At 41.2% G+C, this 18,925-nt stretch overlaps 1 protein-coding gene across 1 annotated transcript in view; it reads right to left on the bottom strand.

The window, feature by feature from the left end:
• The window catches only part of LOC311135298 (protein FAM185A-like), a gene marked incomplete at both ends in the record, with an annotated part of 29,780 nt that extends 11,595 nt beyond the window's left edge, over positions 1–18,185 (bottom strand). The window contains 4 exons of the mRNA XM_084169250.1: positions 279–354; positions 10,255–10,363; positions 10,574–10,773; positions 18,177–18,185. Of these exons, the coding sequence (XP_084025376.1) occupies positions 279–354; positions 10,255–10,363; positions 10,574–10,773; positions 18,177–18,185 (394 nt within the window). The remainder of the gene's footprint in view (positions 1–278; positions 355–10,254; positions 10,364–10,573; positions 10,774–18,176) is intronic.
• Between the last annotated feature and the right edge of the window lie 740 nt (positions 18,186–18,925).

Below are 18,925 nucleotides of genomic sequence, written 5' to 3'. Positions count from 1 at the left end.
ACTGTACTTATTGACTCAAGCCATTTCAGCATTTCATTTTTAATTAATTTGTAAACAGTTCTAAAAACATAATTCCACTTTGACATTATGGGGTATTGTGTGTAGATCAGTGACACAATCTCAATGTAATCCATTTTAAATTCAGGCTGTAACAACAAAATGTGGAAAAATCCAGGGGTGTGAATACTTTCTGAAGGCACTGTAATTGGGTAGGTCTCATATAGTTAGAGAGTAATTGTGGGTGTACACGGTCTCATATAGGTGAGTATTAGAGGAGCTGATGTCCACATTGCCATGGATGGTTCCCACCCCGGTGACATTGCCTCCCTGGGACTGGACCTGTACCTGGTGACCCTATAGAATATAATAGAATATTACTCCATCTGTAAGTAACAGACTATACTAACCCGCGGTGAAAGATGCATGCCCAAGCAATCCCTAATCCCCCTAGCCCTCTAGGCACTTATTGTAGATCGAGAAGGACTGATTAGGTCGAAGATATACACTATATATACAAAATTATGTGGACACCCCTTCAAATTTGTAGATTCGGCTATATCAGCCACACCCGTTGCTGACAGGTGTATAAAATCGAGCACACAGCCATGCAATTTCCATAGACAAACATTGGCAATAGAATGAACTTTACTGAGGAGCTCAATGACTTTCAACGTGGCACCGTCATAGGATGCCACCTGTCCAACAAGTCAGTTCGTCAAATGTCTGCCCTGCTAGAGCTGCCCCGGTCAACTGTAAGTGCTGTTATTGTGATGTGGAACGAGTGTTGAAGCACGTAAAAATCGTCTGTCCTCGGTTACAACACTCACTACCGAGTTCCAAACTGCCTCTGGAAGCAACGTCAGCACAAGAACTGTTCGATGGGAGCTTCATTAAATGGGTTTCCATGGCCAAGCTGCCGCACACAAGCCTAAGATCAACATGCGCAATACCAAGCGTCGGCTGGAGTGGTGTAAAGCTCGCCGCCATTGGACTCTGGAGCAGTGGAAACACGTTCTCTGGAGTGATGAATCACTCTTCACCATCTGGCAGTCCCGACGGACGAATCTGGGTTTGGCGGATGTCAGGAGAACGCTACCTGCCCGGAAGCATAGTGTCAACTGTAAAGTTTGGTGGAGGAGGAATAATGGTCTGGGGCTGTTTTTCATGGTTCAGGCTTGGCCCCTTAGTTCCAATGAAGGGAAATCTTAATGCTACAGCATACATTCTAGACGATTCTGTGCTTTCAACTTTGTGGCAACCGTTTGGGGAAGGCCCTTTCCTGTTTCAGCATGACAATGCCCCTGTGCACATGCAAGGTCCATACAGAAATGGTTTGTGGAGATCGGTGTGGAAGAACTTGACTGGCCTGCACAGAGCCCTGACCTCAACCCCATCGTACACCTTTGGGATGAATTGGAACGCTGACTGCGAGCCAGGCCTAATCGCCCAACATCAGCGCCCAACCTCACTAATGCTCTTGTGGCTGAATGGAAGCAAGTCCCCGCAGCAATGTTCCAACATTTAGTGGAAAGCCTTCCCAGAAGAGTGGAGGCTGTTGTCGTGTCCCGTCGGATGTTGGTGGCTATTGCTGTCAAACAAAGAGTCCGCTTAGGCTGCACCTTGATTAGAAGCTTTTATTAATATCACAAGTTTTCAGCATGAGTTACAGACCCGCGGTGTCTGGAGAAGCACCGTCCCAAATTAATCTGAATGCTTCTGCCGCCTCTTTGTCTAGCTCCTACTTATAAACAATGGCAATAAATGGGTTGCTCCCTTTTTCGTCCAATCACCTATCCCCCCTGGGGCGTCACCCTACAACTGCTACATTTGAACTAAGATAAACAACATTCCATAATCCTAATACACTACATTTCCCCCCTTCGAGACTAACTAAAAGTCTCGAAAACAAACAGAATAGGATTATGACCAGTAACAATTTATCTTATTGAGTATCTTTAACATTAAACCAAAAACATTCTCCTCTAGAGTGTAAATACCTTTCTATGAAATATGAATAACTGTTTATGAAGTGTGAATACATTACTATGAAATATGAACAAATCTTTATGGAGTGTGAGAGCGAAAAACCTGTCCGGCAGCCATCTTTCCAGATATCCATCCATCAATCAAGACAGTAAAATTCTCTCACGGTCCCTCTGCCCCAGGCAACCACCTAGATACTCCAGATAAACTCATAAACCATGTAAATGCATTTGAAACTATGATGCAATTAAATACACATGTAAGCCCCTGCAAACAAAATACTATCCAAAAAATGTCCACTCTAAGGCTGGTCAACCCATTGGACCCTACAGTGGACCTCTCCCTGCCTAGACTCCCTGTCCCTAAGCATCAACGAAATAAACAAAAACATCTAAGATCCTCACATGCATTCAATAACATCAAATATCCTACAAAAATTAATACCTAAGACTATGACACACATTATGTATTACACATGCAAATATGTCTATATTTCATTGCAGACACTGGAATGTAGTCCACTACACTTCATCTCCCCGTAGTCTCCTCTTCCAATGTATTGTTGATGATGGAATCGGAATCTTTCCACACCTTCTTTGTTCCATCTCCTCCAGTCATTGTCCTTTCATATTGTCCTTGTTTGAGTATTTCAATCTCCACATATTCCCCCAAATGCTTCTGGAAGAAAAGAAAAGACCAAACAGTATCTTTTGCAAAACAACACTTTCAAATTGAACATCAATATCAACTAAGAATATAAAAATGATATATAAATTATATCAACTAAGAATATAAAAATGATATATAAATGATGTATGAATCACATTATCCTATTCCCCCCTTTGATTCATAAAATCATACTAAAAATCACACTAATATTTAAAAAAAATATAAAAAAAAATTGAAAAATTATCAAATAATCAAAAAGGATATTTATCCATTAGTACTCCATCCAGACCCCCTTGTCCATCTTCATCCAGATCAGGAACAGTCAACAACGGCATCTGAGTGTTGTCTCCAGGCATCACAACACCAACCCATCTTAAAATCATAGCTTTCGCAAAGGTCAGTAACAAAGTACAAAAGCAAAACATCACACACAATGCTATCAGAGCTGCAACTAAAATCTGAACCATCACTGCTCCTATTGGGCCTAACTGATCTTGCAACCAAGACTTCGCCGACCATCCAGCTCCTTCAGATCTACCAAATGCATCCCTTATATTCTTCAACGCATCTATAACACTCGTGATATTATCGGAACTATCTGGGATCAAAGTATAACAATCATCCCCCGTCAGATTCATAGCCAAACATAAGCCACCTTGTTTTGCCAAAATATAGTCAAGAGCCATGTCATGTTTCAACAGCGTCAGTCTGTGACTTCTTTGAGTATTTGACAGAAGGTTAAACCCTCTTATTGTTTCATTCGCAAACCCCTGCAAAGTATATGTAATATTATCAATATGATCTGCCAAAAATGTTACACCATACCATGGAAAAAGACAGAGTCCCCACTTCTCTCCCAGACTTATTCTCCAATGGTAGGCTTCAAGACTATGAAACATAGCCATGTCTCTTTTCACCCTATTTTCAACTCTAGTTTCAGATTGATCTGTGTTCGGTGCTACCCCTCTTTTAATAGTAAAAGCCTCATATGGAAGCTTCAACGTCGACATGTAACAACATCCTGTCCATCCATAGGGTAAGAATATATATGCTTTATCACCACAAACCCACCAAATATCTCTAAAATTCCCAATAGTTACATTGCCAGGCAAAAGTTGATCTTTCACCATCAAAGTCCTGCTCTTCTTACTACCTGGTACATAAAAAGTTACATTATATTTGTCATCTCTAATCTTATGTTCATGCTTATCCAAAGTCATCATATAATCATCACAATCTGATATTCCCATGAACATACCCTTTACATCATATGTTTTATTAGAACAAAAACAACTTTTAGCCCTCACGGCTTTCACCTCAAATGCTTCAGGGTTCGCTGTTACCTGACTTTCCTTACCATCCAACAAATTCACATAGGGTAATTCATTTAACCAAGAACACCTAAACCTAGGCTTAAACAAATGTTTTGACAACGACATTACTTTATCTGTCAATGCTCGTTGCTGATACAACAGCCATGACAACGCATAGGACTGACACACACTTGATAGCGGTTGAGCGACCGTCTCTAAAATGGAACCCCACGTCTCTGGTGCTGGAATTCTCAACAGACATGGACCCTCAAGATTCCTCACTGATCTTACAGAATGAGTTAACTGCTGGAACCAAAGATTTCTCCCTGCCCATTCATCTTTAATCTTCAAAATAGACGAATCAAATCCATATGCTTTCCATTTAGCTTCTCTTTTCCCTAACGAGCGGTATTGATCAGATGTATCTTCTGATGTTATGTTGAACCCAAAGACCTCATCCTGTACCTCCATGATATTATCTTGTACTATTTCAGATGAACCTATATTGCTCTCTACCACTATTTGCTGAGTCATTGCTGCTAGATCCTTTACTTTCAGAAAAGTTGTTGTCGGTGTCGGTGTCATACTTCCTACATTTGTTATTGCCGTCGTACCATTAAATCCTTCCAAAGTTACCATTAAAGTAGTTGATTTAGTTGATTAATTAACACCCTTAATTACTTCTAGTGGGAAAGTTACCGATATACTCTGTGTATTATTCATTGTTGGAGTGACTACTGTGATAAACTTATCCTGAACTCCTTTGGTGACCGTGGAAGCTTCACCAGATTTCAAATCTTCCATTATAAGCGTCACTTTACGAATTACATAGCCTTTTAACCAATAATTCTTAACCGGAACAAATTGTAATGCTTGCACTAGATAAGTAGACATATATTCTCCCTGATCTTTCTCTGTAACATTACGCAAAATAAGTGAACAGTCACTCATAACCCTCTTCCACTTCATATTGTTGTACAAAATATACTTCCTTTGACTAGGTGCAACAGCTTCTACATCTGGTCCTGATAACAATACTTATTCTCCATAATTATCTCTCCATGTGGGAGGAACGTCCCCATCCTAACCCTAATAAGTATTTTCCTCTAAAATTGGTGCTGGAGCTATTGGTTCCCTTATAATCAAATGCGATATATTTATGGCTTTAATAACTATCAATGTTGAAAGAGTTAAATTGCTTCTCACTGTTGTTTTAATAGACTGAAGTGTTAATGTCCTTAGTTACTTCATCCATTTTCCCCAAAGCTTTGAACTCTTTGCTTGTACTTCCATCTATCACCACTAGTGTCACTTTTTCCAACTCTCAGTCCTACCTCTAATCCCTGACTTTCAAACTTTTGATTATAAAAAATACACCTATAATTACCTTGATCTCCCTGCTGGGAACTGTAAATATGGATACTCAATCACCCTCAATCTTCTCTCTCTCTTACTACTAACTTTGAAACTTAGCTTACTGTCTTAGAGTTCCTTCAACCCTAGTTCTCCTAACTTTTTGTAATCTAATCTTTTCTCCTAACCTTTAAAACCTTTTCCACTGATTTATTCACAAAATCCCTTTACCACCAAATTTTTAGGATATGTGATTGGGAAGTCCCCACTTGCTTCTGACTTCTTTACACACAGACTTGGCAAACGACTAAACACCTTTTAGCCTAGCCTGAAATCCCTTGGTGTAAGAATGTAACCCAGAATAACAGTCACCCCTTTTAACTTTATTTTTCAGACAGATTGTCTAATAGGCAGTCTAATAGATTATCATCCTTCCTATGATATTATCTTTTTAAGCAAATATGATTCCCAAAAACCCTTCTTTTTAAAATATTCTACCAGACAGCCATTTAGTGTACATCTTATTGTACAATTCAATTTAAACAATGCATCTCTTCCCAACAATGCAATAGGTATATGTTCTAATATTAGTATGTCTATTTTAATTTCTCTTTGAGTTCTATAGCAGAGCTCAATTGGTTCCTTAAGAGTAATTAACTGTTTTACTACCTCAAATCCCTATCCTAATTAGTTAATTTTACATAGTGAGATGTTTAACCTCTTTAGGCTGAACACAGATAAAAGTTTTTCCACTATTCACTATCACTTCTCATAGTCCTCTGTTTTTACTTCAATTGTTAGATATTTTATTCCTCTTCTCTAATCGGTGCTATCAGCTGACACCCCCCTTCGTATCTTCTAGGCACTCTAGAATCCTTAGGGTTCACCTGGAGAACAGGTGATCTTGACTGGCCCCTGTATCTTCCTTAAAAATGTTCTCTGTTGTTTCCTCCTGGTCCATTGCACTCACAGGTAAAGTGACCACCCTGTCCACAATTATAACAGTCTTCTGGAGATTGCTGAAAGTGTAGCTGAAATCTTCCTCCTCCTTCTAAGCCTTCTCGTCCTCTTCCTCTCCAATTCTGTGTCTGTCCAGAAACTGGCTGTGGATATGGAACACCTGGTACCCCCCTTGGTGGCTGGTACAATTGCGGTTGGCCTTGTTCAGTTGAAGCTGTAACAGTGATTGTTGATTTGGTTCACTCTGATTCTTCATAACCAAAGCTTCTCTTCTCCACCAGTTGTATGATTGAGTTTTCTGAGAGTTTCTTGATCCTGTTCTTTCTTGCTGTTGACATATCAGGATTCTTCAAAAGCTTATATTCTAAGTTCGGTCCTCGAAATATCATCTTCCATCATCTTCTTACTATTGGCCTTTCCTTGACCTCAATGTAATATTCTTCTTCTCCAATTCTTGGGATTATTTTCTCAGCAGGTTTTCTCCTTCTGTATCTTCTCTTCTTGAGTTGTTCATCCAGTTGTGTTACTTCTTCTAAACTAGTCGCTTTATCCAGGCATGATAAGCATCGGTCTATATCTCCTTCTATTTCTTCTGTGCCAGTCCTTGTAGGATAAACTCCTTTTGAATACACAGCACCTTTAGTCTCCTCTTTATCACTGTCTTCATCTGAACTCGAATCTCTAGTATCCTTCTTTCCTCTCTTGCCAACTTCCTTCTGATCTCAGAGTCATATCCACCCATGACCTCTTCTCAATCACTCTGATCTTCATCTTCATCATCTTCTTCAAGTTCCATCTTCCTTAACCTCACTCTTCTCTTCCAGACATCTCATTTTCTTCCTTCTGGAGTTTTGGATTCATCTTTCTGGTCGTTTCTGCTTGTCCTCTATCTATTATTCGTTCATCTTCATCTCTGATGCAATAATCACCCTGCTGGATGATCACTGGAAGCTGAGGATAAACATCCCTAAGCTCTACTTCCTTCTCATAAGGTGGGTGTCTTTTTGCTGAATCCGTATGTGAGAAAGGTGTACTAACTTCTGCCATTAGTTTTTCTGTCACCTTCTCTATACCTTTGTTTATCTTATCGCTGGAATCTTTTATCAGTTTTTGTTTGAGAATGAAGGGCAACTTTTGTTTCATTTGCCGGATAACCTAACAATACTTTAGTTAAAGGATTACTATTTTGTACTATACCAACCGGTGTAATCACTTTCATAGCCTTGCTGTCGTTTTTCCCCATTGTAACAACCCTTTTATATTCCTTTATCGTGAATTATTTTATTTTAGACTATATAGCCTATGGCTTCCCCCCTTTAATTATTAATATAAACCAAACAACCCAAAAAAAATAAAAATGTATATATATTTTTTTTTATAAATCAATCAACCAAAATATGAATATGAAAAAAATCAATTAAATTTTTTATTCAAAAAACATTTCTAATTTAAAAAAATAATCTATTAAAAAATCTATTAAAAATTATGAATAATTAAAACCAATTTTTTATTTCTATATCATATCTTACCAATTTATATGTTCTAATATTAGTGGTGGTTATCTTACCACAACCCATCAGGAAAGTAAATGTAAGTTAGTCAACTTCAAAGCAATCCCAAAAACAAAGCCTTCTAACCTTACAACACTACAATTCCCATAAACCCCCTTGCTCTATAAGCACCTAATTATCTTAATTTTACAGAATAATGTCAGTCCTTGATTCCCAACACAATTCCAATCAAATCCAAGTGATGCCAGAGACTCTAAAATGCTATTTTTAATGAATCAGTATTTGCCAAGCCTATGTGAAATTGTCATAACATCAAATATCCTGTAGGGGAAGATTTTGTAACCAGACCAGTACCAAAACCTTTTTGACTTGATCCTCTGTCGCGTCACGTGACGTGTACGTCAGCACCCCCTCTCTTTCTCTCTCTCTCTCCTGTCGTATCGTCCTATTGCTCCTCTCATATGACAAAAGAACAGAAACACAGGAAAAGATTTTAGTAGTTAATGCAATACTGAGTTACTTCAATCATATTCAATATTCCTTCGTTCACATTCGCTCTAAGACTAAACTCAGGACTAAATAGCTCAATAACATTTTTATTTAATTTTTATTTAATTTAAACGTCTTTTAATTTAATTTATTATAATCCGTCAACATATATCTAATTTATAAATTCAATAGGTCACAAAACAAGTTTCATCTTTAACCAACAGCCGATGTAACAACTAGAAGATTTAATTCATTTTCAAATCTTTCCTCTTTGTTCCCTCGTCTGTGTTTCTCTGTCTCACCCTGCGGCACACAACCCCACAGAAATATGACACTTTACCCACAATCCCGTGTTGTAGTTTTAGCCAATCCCCTCGTGTTGTAGTTTTAGCACCGTAAAATCAAGCGCATGCGCAAATCCATTTAACAATACGATGGCCAAACAATAGAACGCCAGCGTTCTACCTCAGTTCTCTATTTTACACCACACTATCGCAATGGGACCTCTAAGGACACCAATTAGCATGTAGCACGCAACACAATTAGCATTTAGCCTTAGCATTTAGCATTAGCCTTTATGTACAATGTGGCCTGAACCAGCATTTAGCATTAGCATTAGCATTAGCCTTTAGCTAACTGTGGCCTACCCCACACAATAAGCATCCTGCACTGCCCTTTTCTTTTGACTTATTATCCTACCGTTTTGTGCTACCGTGGATTTAATGACAATTCACCGAGAAATTACACCCAAGCAGACCCCCCGTCGGACGAAAGTCGAGCAATAATCACAAATCAGATAAATTCCATCAACCCGAGTTTTCTTTAAAACCCACCGACTGCACATTCTAACGCGCAACCGGATTTGTCGGCCCATTCTAAATGGCCCCCCCTGGGGTCTTAAGCGGTACAGTGCTCTAATGTATGCGCATATCTGCCTTAATTCCTACCATCGATTGCTCTAAAATTCCAATTATTTACCGTTACCAATGCAACCACAATTTAGAATAATTATTAAAGACTCCTCGTCGACCGCAATAGCACCACATCCGCACAATCCCAACTAATTTTCACTGTACACCTTCAATGCCCTCTCATGAATCAGCGGAATAACTAATGCCCAAATTTTGTGAGTAATCTCACCTTTAAAGCCGGCTTGAGCAGTAGTCAACTCGCGACTCAGGAAGGGAACCAAGAACGATGCAATCAGTATCCCGGACGAGCCCCCATTCTGTCGTGTCCCATCGGATGTTGGTGGCTATTGCTGTCAAACAAAGAGTCCGCTTAGGCTGCACCTTGATTAGAAGCTTTTATTAATATCACAAGTTTTCAGCATGAGTTACAGACCCGCGGTGTCTGGAGAAGCACCGTCCCAAATTAATCTGAATGCTTCTGCCGCCTCTTTGTCTAGCTCCTACTTATAAACAATGGCAATAAATGGGTTGCTCCCTTTTTCGTCCAATCACCTATCCCCCCTGGGGCATCACCCTACAACTGCTACATTTGAACTAAGATAAACAACATTCCATAATCCTAATACACTACACTGTTATAGCAGCAAAGGGGGGGGAACAAGTCCATATTAATGCCCATGATTTTGGAATGAGATGTTCGACGAGCAGGTGTCCAGATACTTTTGATCATGTAGTGTATGTTGCCCATGGATAGGCTACGAGTTTCTAACTTTGAACTTATTGGTATCTAATCCTTTCACATCTATAAGTGCCTTGGGATATAGGTAAGGGGTTAAAGCTCACAATGCATGTCATCACAGAAAGTTACGTGAAGCCAGAACCATTTGACTTTGGGTGGGGCCATCATTATTTCTTATGCTCAGCTGTCTCCTCCTTACACTTGCATTCACAGAGGGAGAAGGGGCTGCCGCATTATAACAGACGACGTGGCTGTAGTTTTAGTCACATTATAACTTTATTCATATTTATCTTGACAGTACAGCCTTTAATCCTGTTCATATTTACTTTGACTGCGTGCAGCACACAGTTTCCCCTCTCTGTCTTCACCCTGCAGGTATCACACTCCATCTTCTGGACACGCACATTGCCCTCTCCTTGAGTGGTGATTATAGGTCTGACACACACACACAGAGAGATTAGGACGTGATATCTAACTGATCACTAGTTTTATAAAATGGTGGGGATGTGCTTGGTTAGGGGTCATCAGATCAATGATGTAATTATGAGCATCAGCTGACAGTCTGATCCTAGTACAGTTAGTACACCTAAGAGCTATTCTCTGATTGGCCTACTTTGATTCATGATGCAGACAGTGGCCCTAAACTCATGCTTGAACATCACAAACCAAAACACACCACTTTTAATGGGAGATAAACAGTTCCTTGTTTTGTCATCATAGTGCACCTGGAAGTTGTCTAGTTTGACACCCTGATCTGCACTGGTACCGTGAATGGTGATGAAGGCCCGGTTAGCCTCGGGCAAAGCGTGCGGGTCTAGAGGTCGTATGGAGATGTTACATTGGAGCTGAACCCACACTTTGCGAAAGAGGTTAACAACTAGAGACACTTTTAAATGTGCCTTTAGAGGCCATGCAATTTAGTACTCATCTCAAAAACAAAAGCAATTTAGGTCAAAATTGAAGGAATGATGGATGGCGCTAAATACAGGGAAATCCTTGAGGGAAACCTGTTTCAGTCTTCCAGAGATTAGAGACTGGGACGGAGGTTCCCCTTCCAGCAGGACAATGACCCTAAGCATACTGCTAAAGCAACACTCGAGTGGTTTAGCTGTTCAGAGGTTGGAACAAGAGGTACATTGCTTACCTCCTTGTCACGGGGAGGTCGTCGGGTAAGCTTGGCTTTACACATAGCTTGGGCTTTGTCGAGTAAGGCTTAAACTATGTATTTAGATTGTAGCTAGGTATTGTAGGTAGTTATTGTGGGTTGTTGTATGTAATTATTGTAGGTTAGTATTGTATTCGGCTGTGCCCAGCGTAGCCTAGCGTAGCACGAAGCTAGCTAGCTAACCCACCACCGGGACTAGCTGGCGAGTAGCTATTAGCAACGGTATAGTTATGTCACGCCTGAGAGTGCCTGTAATTACGCCAGCTGGCTGCCTACAATAATTACATACAATAATTGCCTACCATTCAGCTGTTTCCTAACCTTATTGTCTGAACCGTTAATGTTAGGTAGCAAGTGGCTACTGTGCTTGAAATATTAGCTAGCTTGTTGCTACCTGGATAGCTACCAGTAAACAATAGCTGGAACGACCGTGCGAACAGACGTGAACTGGCTGAGTCAATTCAGTGGCTAGCTTTGCACTTGGCTAGCTAACAGTAGCTGCTAGGGGTAAGTCATAACCTACATTTGTGTTTAGTTTTTTTACATATTGATAGCCCAAATCGTTCAAGGAATTTGGGACATGGGTGACTAGTTAACGTTAGTTTGGCTCTCTCTGTGTGTTCGTGCCATGAAAGGAGGGGTTCTTCTTTGTCTGAAAGCAATGGCTAGCTAGTTTGCTAACTATTCTAGCTAACTAACTGGCTGAATAAGTTGACGACGGACTCGCTCAAGCTGTCGGGACTAACCCACAACGTTAGACATGGACACGAACGATCTGCTTGCGTGTTGATACACTGGTGGTTTGTTGTGGCAGAGTATTGGCGCTAAACCGTGTTGCTGGAGTCCGGCATGCTAGCTGGCTGTGGCGTCATATGACTTGATGCCCGGACGATTTTCACGGAATAATACTGCACCTAGTTAGCTAGCTGAATAAACTGAGTTAGTCTATTCCTAGAAACATTGAACCGCTGTAGTTTACAACAATTATAGTTTCTGAGGTGGAAGTTGGGAGAGTTATATTTGGGAGTTGTGCTGAGGGAGGCCCCGCTCTCTCCTTTCCCAGATGTTTAGTTCATTTCATTCCGATCTCCTCTGCATTATTGTAGCCATTTGCTGCAGCCTGTCAACTATGCCTCTGCCTATCCCTGTTCTCTCCTCTCCGCACAGGCTACACAAACGCCTCACACCGCGTGGCTGCTGCCTCTCTAACCTGGTGGTCCCTGCACGCACCACCCACCTGGAGTTCCAGGTCTCAGGCAGCCTCTGGAACTGCCGTTCTGCTGCCAACAAGGCAAACTTCATCCCAGCCTATGCTACCCTCCAGTCCCTCGACTTCTTGGCGCTGACGGAAACATGGATTACCACTGAAAACACTGCTACTCCTACTGCTCTCTCCTCATCTGACCATGTGTTCTCGCATACCCCGAGAGCATCTGGTCAGCGGGGTGGTGGCACAGGAATCCTCATCTCTCCCAAGTGGACATTCTCAATTTTTCCCCTAACCCATCTGTCTATCTCCTCATTTGAATTCCATGCTGTCACAGTCACTAGCCCATTTAAGCTTAATATCCTTGTCATCTATCGCCCTCCAGGTTCCCTTGGAGAGTTCATCAATGACCTTGACGCCTTGATAAGTTCCTTTCCTGAGGATGGCTCACCCCTCACAGTTCTGGGGGATTTCAACCTCCCTACGTCTACATTTGACTCATTTCTCTCTGCCTCCTTCTTTCCACTCCTCTCCTCTTTTGACCTCACCCTCTCACCGTCCCCCCCTACTCACAAGGCAGGCAATACGCTTGACCTCATCTTTACTAGATGCTGTTCTTCTACTAATCTCACTGCAACTCCCCTCCATGTCTCCGACCACTACTTTGTATCCTTTTCTCTCTCGCTCTCCTCCAACACTACTCACTCTGCCCCTACACAGATGGTAATGCGCCGTCGCAACCTTCGCTCTCTGCCTCCCGCTACTCTCTCCTCTTCCATCCTATCATCTCTTCACTCTGCTCAATAATTCTCCCTCCAATCTCCTGATTCTGCCTCCTCAACCCTCCTCTCCTCCCTTTCTGCATCCTTTGACTCTCTATGTCCCCTATCCTCCCGGCCGGCTCGGTCCTCCCCTCCAGCTCCGTGGCTTGATGACTCATTGCGAGCTCACAGAACAGAGCTCCGGGCAGCTGAGCGGAAATGGAAGAAAACTAGACCCCCTGCAGACCTGGCATTTTTTCACTCCCTCCTCTCTACATTTTCTTCATCTGTTTCTGCTGCTAAGGCCACTTTCTACCACGCTAAATTGCAAGCATCTGCCTCTAACCCTAGGAAGCTCTTTGCCACATTCTCCTCCCTGCTGAATCCCCCCCCCCCCCCGCCCCTCCTCCTCCCTCTCTGTGGATGACTTCGTCAACCACTTTGAAAAGAAGGTTGACGACATCCGATCCTCGTTTGTTAAGTCAAATGACACTGCTGGTCCTGCTCACACTGCCCTACCCTATGCTTTGACTTCTTTCTCCCCTCTCTCTCCAGATAAAATCTTGCGACTTGTGACTGCAGGCCGCCCAACAACCTGCCCGCTTGACCCTATCCCCTCCTCTCTTCTCCAGACCATCTCCGGTGACCTTCTCCCCTACCTCACCTCGCTGATCAACTCATCCTTGACCGCTGGCTATGTCCCTTCCGTCTTCAAGAGAGCGAGAGTTGCACCCCTTCTCAAAAAAACAACACTCGATCCCTCTGATGTCAACAACTACAGACCAGTATCCCTTCTTTCTTTTCTCTCCAAAACTATTGAGCGTGCCGTCTTTAGCCAACTCTCTTGCTATCTCTCTCAGAATGACCTTCTTGATCCAAACCAGTCAGGTTTCAAGACTGGTCATTCAACTGAGACTGCTCTTCTCTGTGTCACGGAGGCTCTCCACACTGCTAAAGCTAACTCTCTCTCCTCTGCTCTTGTCCTTCTAGACCTGTCTGCTGCCTTTGATACTGTGAACCATCAGATCCTCCTCTCCACCCTCTCCGAGCTGGGCATCTCCGGCGCGGCTCACTCTTGGATTGCGTCCTACCTGACCGGTCGCTCCTACCAAGTGGTGTGGCGAGAAGCTGTCTCCGCACCACGTGCTCTCACCACTGGTGTCCCCCAGGGCTCAGTTCTAGGCCCTCTCCTATTCTCGCTATACACCAAGTCACTTGGCTCTGTCATATCCTCACATGGCCTCTCCTATCATTGCTACGCTGACGACACACAACTAATCTTCTCCTTTCCCCCTTCTGATAACCAGGTGGCGAATCACATCTCTGCATGTCTGGCAGACATATCAGTATGGATGACGGATCACCACCTCAAGCTGAACCTTGGCAAGACGGAGCTGCTCTTCCTCCCGAGGAAGGACTGCCTGTTCCATGATCTCGCCATCACGGTTGACAACTCCATTGTGTCCTCCTCCCAGAGTGCGAAGAGCCTTGGCGTGACCCTGGACAACACCCTGTCGTTCTCCGCTAACATCAAGGCGGTGACCCGATCCTGTAGGTTCATGCTCTACAACATTCGGAGAGTACGACCCTGCCTTACACAGGAAGCGGCACAGGTCCTAATCCAGGCACTTGTCATCTCCCGTCTGGATTACTGCAACTCGCTGTTGGCTGGGCTCCCTGCCTTTGCCATTAAACCCCTACAACTCATCCAGAATGCCGCAGCCCTTCTGGTGTTCAACCTTCCCAAGTTCTCTCACGTCACCCCCCTCCTCCGCACACTCCACTGGCTTCCAATTGAAGCTCGCATCTGTTACAAGACCATGGTGCTTGCCTATGGAGCTGTGAGGGGAACGGCACCTCCGTACCTTCAGGCTCTGATCAGTCCCTACACCCAAACGAGGGCATTGCGTTCATCCACCTCTGGGTCTGCTGCCTCTCCTTCCTCTGTGGAAGCATAGTTCCCGCTCAGCCCAGTCAAAACTGTTCGCTGCTCTGGCACCCCAATGGTGGAACAAGCTCCCTAACGACGCCAGGACAGCGGAGTCACTCACCACCTTCCGGAGACATTTGAAACCCCACCTCTTTAAGGAATACCTGGGATAGGATAAAGTAATCCTTCTACCTCTCCCTTACCCCAACCCCCCCCCCAAATAAAAAAATAATTTAAAAAAACACATTGTAAAGTGGTTATTCCACTGGCTATAAGGTGAATGCACCAATTTGTAAGTCGCTCTGGATAAGAGCGTCTGCTAAATGACGTAAATGTAAAATGTAAATGTAAATGTTTAAGGGGAAACATTTAAATGTCTTGGAATGGCCTAGTCAAAGCCCAGACCTCAATCTGTGGTATGACTTAAAGATTGATGTACACCAGCAGAACCCATCCAATTTGAAGGAGCTGGAGCAGTTTTGCCTTGAAGAATGGGCAAAAATCCCAGTGGCTAGATGTGCCAAGCTTTGCTGCAAAAGGTGGCTCTACAAAGTATTGACTTTGGGGGGGGTGAATAGTTATGCATGCTGAAGTTTTCTGTTTTTTTTTTCTTATTTCTTGTTTGTTTCACAATAAAAAATATTTTGCATCTTCAAAGTGGTAGGCATGTTGTGTAAATCAAATGATACAACCCCCCCCCCCAAAATCTATTTTGATTCCAGGTTGTAAGGCAACAAAATAGGAAAAATGCCAAGGGGAGTGAATACTTTCGCAAACCACTGTATACCAAACCTTTTTTGATATACTCAGAGGACTGTTATTATCATGTTTTAATCACTCCTATGTAAATTGTGGATTATCAGACACACAAGAAGGTCTGATTTCATTATTACTGAAACAGGATACAAGTGGGAAATATAAAGATCCAGTCCATTAAAAAAATTGGAGGCCCCTTACACTTCAGTGTTGTGATGCAAAAATTCTAGCAAAATGTATAGCGCATGGAATTGAAAAGGTATTGTCGGACATTATTCATTCTAATCAGACAGGTTTTTTACATCGACGATACATTGGAGATAATATAAGGCAAGTACTGAAAACAATAGAACACTGTGAAAAATCTGGGAAACCAGGCCTGCTATTCATAGAAGACTTTGAAAATGCCTGGAGCATTTCCATTTTGGAGAATCTCTTATAAAATGGGTTAAAATCATGTATAGTAACCCTAGGTGTAAAATAGTAAATAATGGCTATTTCTCAGAAAGTTTTAAACTGTCAAGAGGAGTAAAACAAGGTTGTCCACTATCGGCATATCTATTTATTATGGCAATCGAAATCTTAGCTATTAAAATCAGATCTAACAATAAATCAAGGGATTAGAAATCCAGGGCTTAAAAACAAAAGTGTCATTGTACGCTGATGATTCATGTTTTCTTTTAAATCCACAACTTGAATCCCTCCACAGCCTCATAGAGGATCTAGATACATTTTCTAACCTCTCTGGATTACAACCAAATTATGATAAATGTACTATATTACGTATTGGATCACTAAAAAATACAGTTTTTACATTACCATGTAGTTTACCAATAAAAATAAATGAGCTCACTCCAATACATTTTAATAGAAAGTTAGCAAAAATAGATAAGATATTGCTACCATGGAAAGGTAAATACCTGTCTATTTGTGGAAGAATCACCCTGATTAACTCTTTAGTATTATCCCAGTTTACCTATTTGCTTATGGCCTTGCCTACGCCTAGCAAACAGTTTTTTTTAATTATATGAAAAAAAAAAGATTCCATTTTATTTGGAACGGCAAGCCAGACTAAATTAAATGGGCCTATTTATATAATGAATATGAATTCGGAGGACAGAAATTATTAAATATTAAAGCATTAGACCTACACTAAAAGCTTCAGTCATACAAAAGTTATACTTAAATCCAAACTGGTTCTCTAGCAAATTAGTAAGATTGTCTCACCCCATGTTCAAGAATGGCACTTTTCCCTTTATTCAGATTACAACCTCTCACTTTCAGTAATTTGAAAAGGAAATAATCTCCCAAATATCACTATTTCTAAAACAAGCCATAGAAAGTTGGTTGCAATTTCAATTTAATCCTCCAGAAACGACAGAACAAATAATGCAACAGATATTGTGGTTAAACTCAAATATACTTATTGATTAAAAAAAACATTATTTTTTGAAATAATGTTTAAAAAAGGTATAATCTTCGTAAATGATATCATAGGTAGGACTGGTGGAGTTATGTCGCACATGCAGCTAACAAAAACATATGGAAATGTCTGCTCTACCCAAAATTACAACCAAATAATTGCAGCATTACCGCAAAAATGGAAGAGGAAAGTGGAAGGGGGGAAAAGTAAGGAATTTGTCTGTCGGCCCTGCATTAAAGAACATAATTGGTTAAAGAATATTGTGATAAATAAAAAAGTATATCAGTTTCTTTTAAGGACCAAAGGATTGACAGCCGTCCCAAATAGATTGCAAAATAGTTGGGAAGAGATTTTTGATGTACCGATTCCATGGCATAGTGTTTATGAACTGATACGCAAAACGACGCCGGATTCAAAACATAGAATTTCTCCATTTAAATTATTATACAAAATTCTTGCTACCAATAGAATGTTATTTATATGGGGGATACAATCTTCCCAGCTCTGCAGATTTTGCTGCGAAGAGACAGAATCATTAGATCATTTGTTTTGGTACTGTCCATTTGTAGCTTGTTTTTGGTCACAGGTCCAAGAATGGCTAAAGGATTACAATATTTACCTGGAGCTAACCCTGCAGATAGCACTACTGGGTGATCTGAAAAGTCATAGTCAATCGATCAATAATATAATAATACTTTTAGCAAAAATGTTTATTTTCAATTTACAACTGACCACCTTCCGGAGACACTTGAAACCCTACCTCTTTAATGAATACCTGGAATAGTATAACAGTAATCCTTCTACCCCCCACCCCCCTCCCCTCCCCCTCCCCCACATAACAAAAAACAAAAAAGTGGTTGGCCTGCTTCATTTTCCTGGGCTTAGTTGAAAAATGTCTGTATAGAAAGTCAAGAGACTGAACACATCAGAAAAGGAAATAGAGTTACGTTTTATTGACCTCATTACATCTTCCCCCGTAAAAATTACTGAGAATAAAAAACATTACCACAATCATCATTCCAGTACAATGTAATATTCTATAATATATGCCATTTAGCAGACACTTTTATCCAAAGCGACTTACAGCGATGCGTGCATACATTTTACGTTGTCCCGGGAATCAAACCCACAATCCTGACAGTGCAAGCGCCATGCTTTACCAACTGAGCCATACAGTACCATCCTCCGAGTATTTTTATTTCTCGTCACAGGCAAAAAACTTATACGAAACCGTTTTCCGACAATACTTTCACACAGTAACCTTACATACCGTAGATAAAATCGTATAATAAATTACTTCAGGAACTCTTTTCCACAGTTTCAAATAGTTCAATTTTAATCCATAAAAAAGTGGTGTTTCGTTTCAGAACACTAAGTGGCAGTATTGTACCAACAGAGCAGGCTTTTCCGAGGGCAACTGATATTCGTTTTTTTCAATCACTTTGGTGCAATTTTCACAAGTATGTGGGACATTTTCACAACGCTTAGTACAAACTCAAAACAGTACAAACTCAAAACAGATTATCAAAAAGGCAGTTGTTTCAAAACTCTAAGCACATTTTCAATTGACTAAGTACAACACACAAAATCATTTAGTCACTTTTTCACCAAACTAAATCAGTGTTTCATCTTAGGAATACGTTACCTATTGCAATACATGTTCATATAAAGTAATTCCTTTTCACAATGCAATGCACACATTACTTTTGATATGATTGCCTTCTCATTTGATAAAATACATTTTACTATTACTTA

This window comes from Coregonus lavaretus (genome assembly GCF_964263955.1).
Source record: "Coregonus lavaretus genome assembly, chromosome: 9".
Classification (NCBI taxonomy): Eukaryota; Metazoa; Chordata; class Actinopteri; order Salmoniformes; family Salmonidae; genus Coregonus; species Coregonus lavaretus.
Note: the sequence above shows the minus strand (reverse complement) of the source record. Positions and strands in the feature narration are given on the sequence as shown.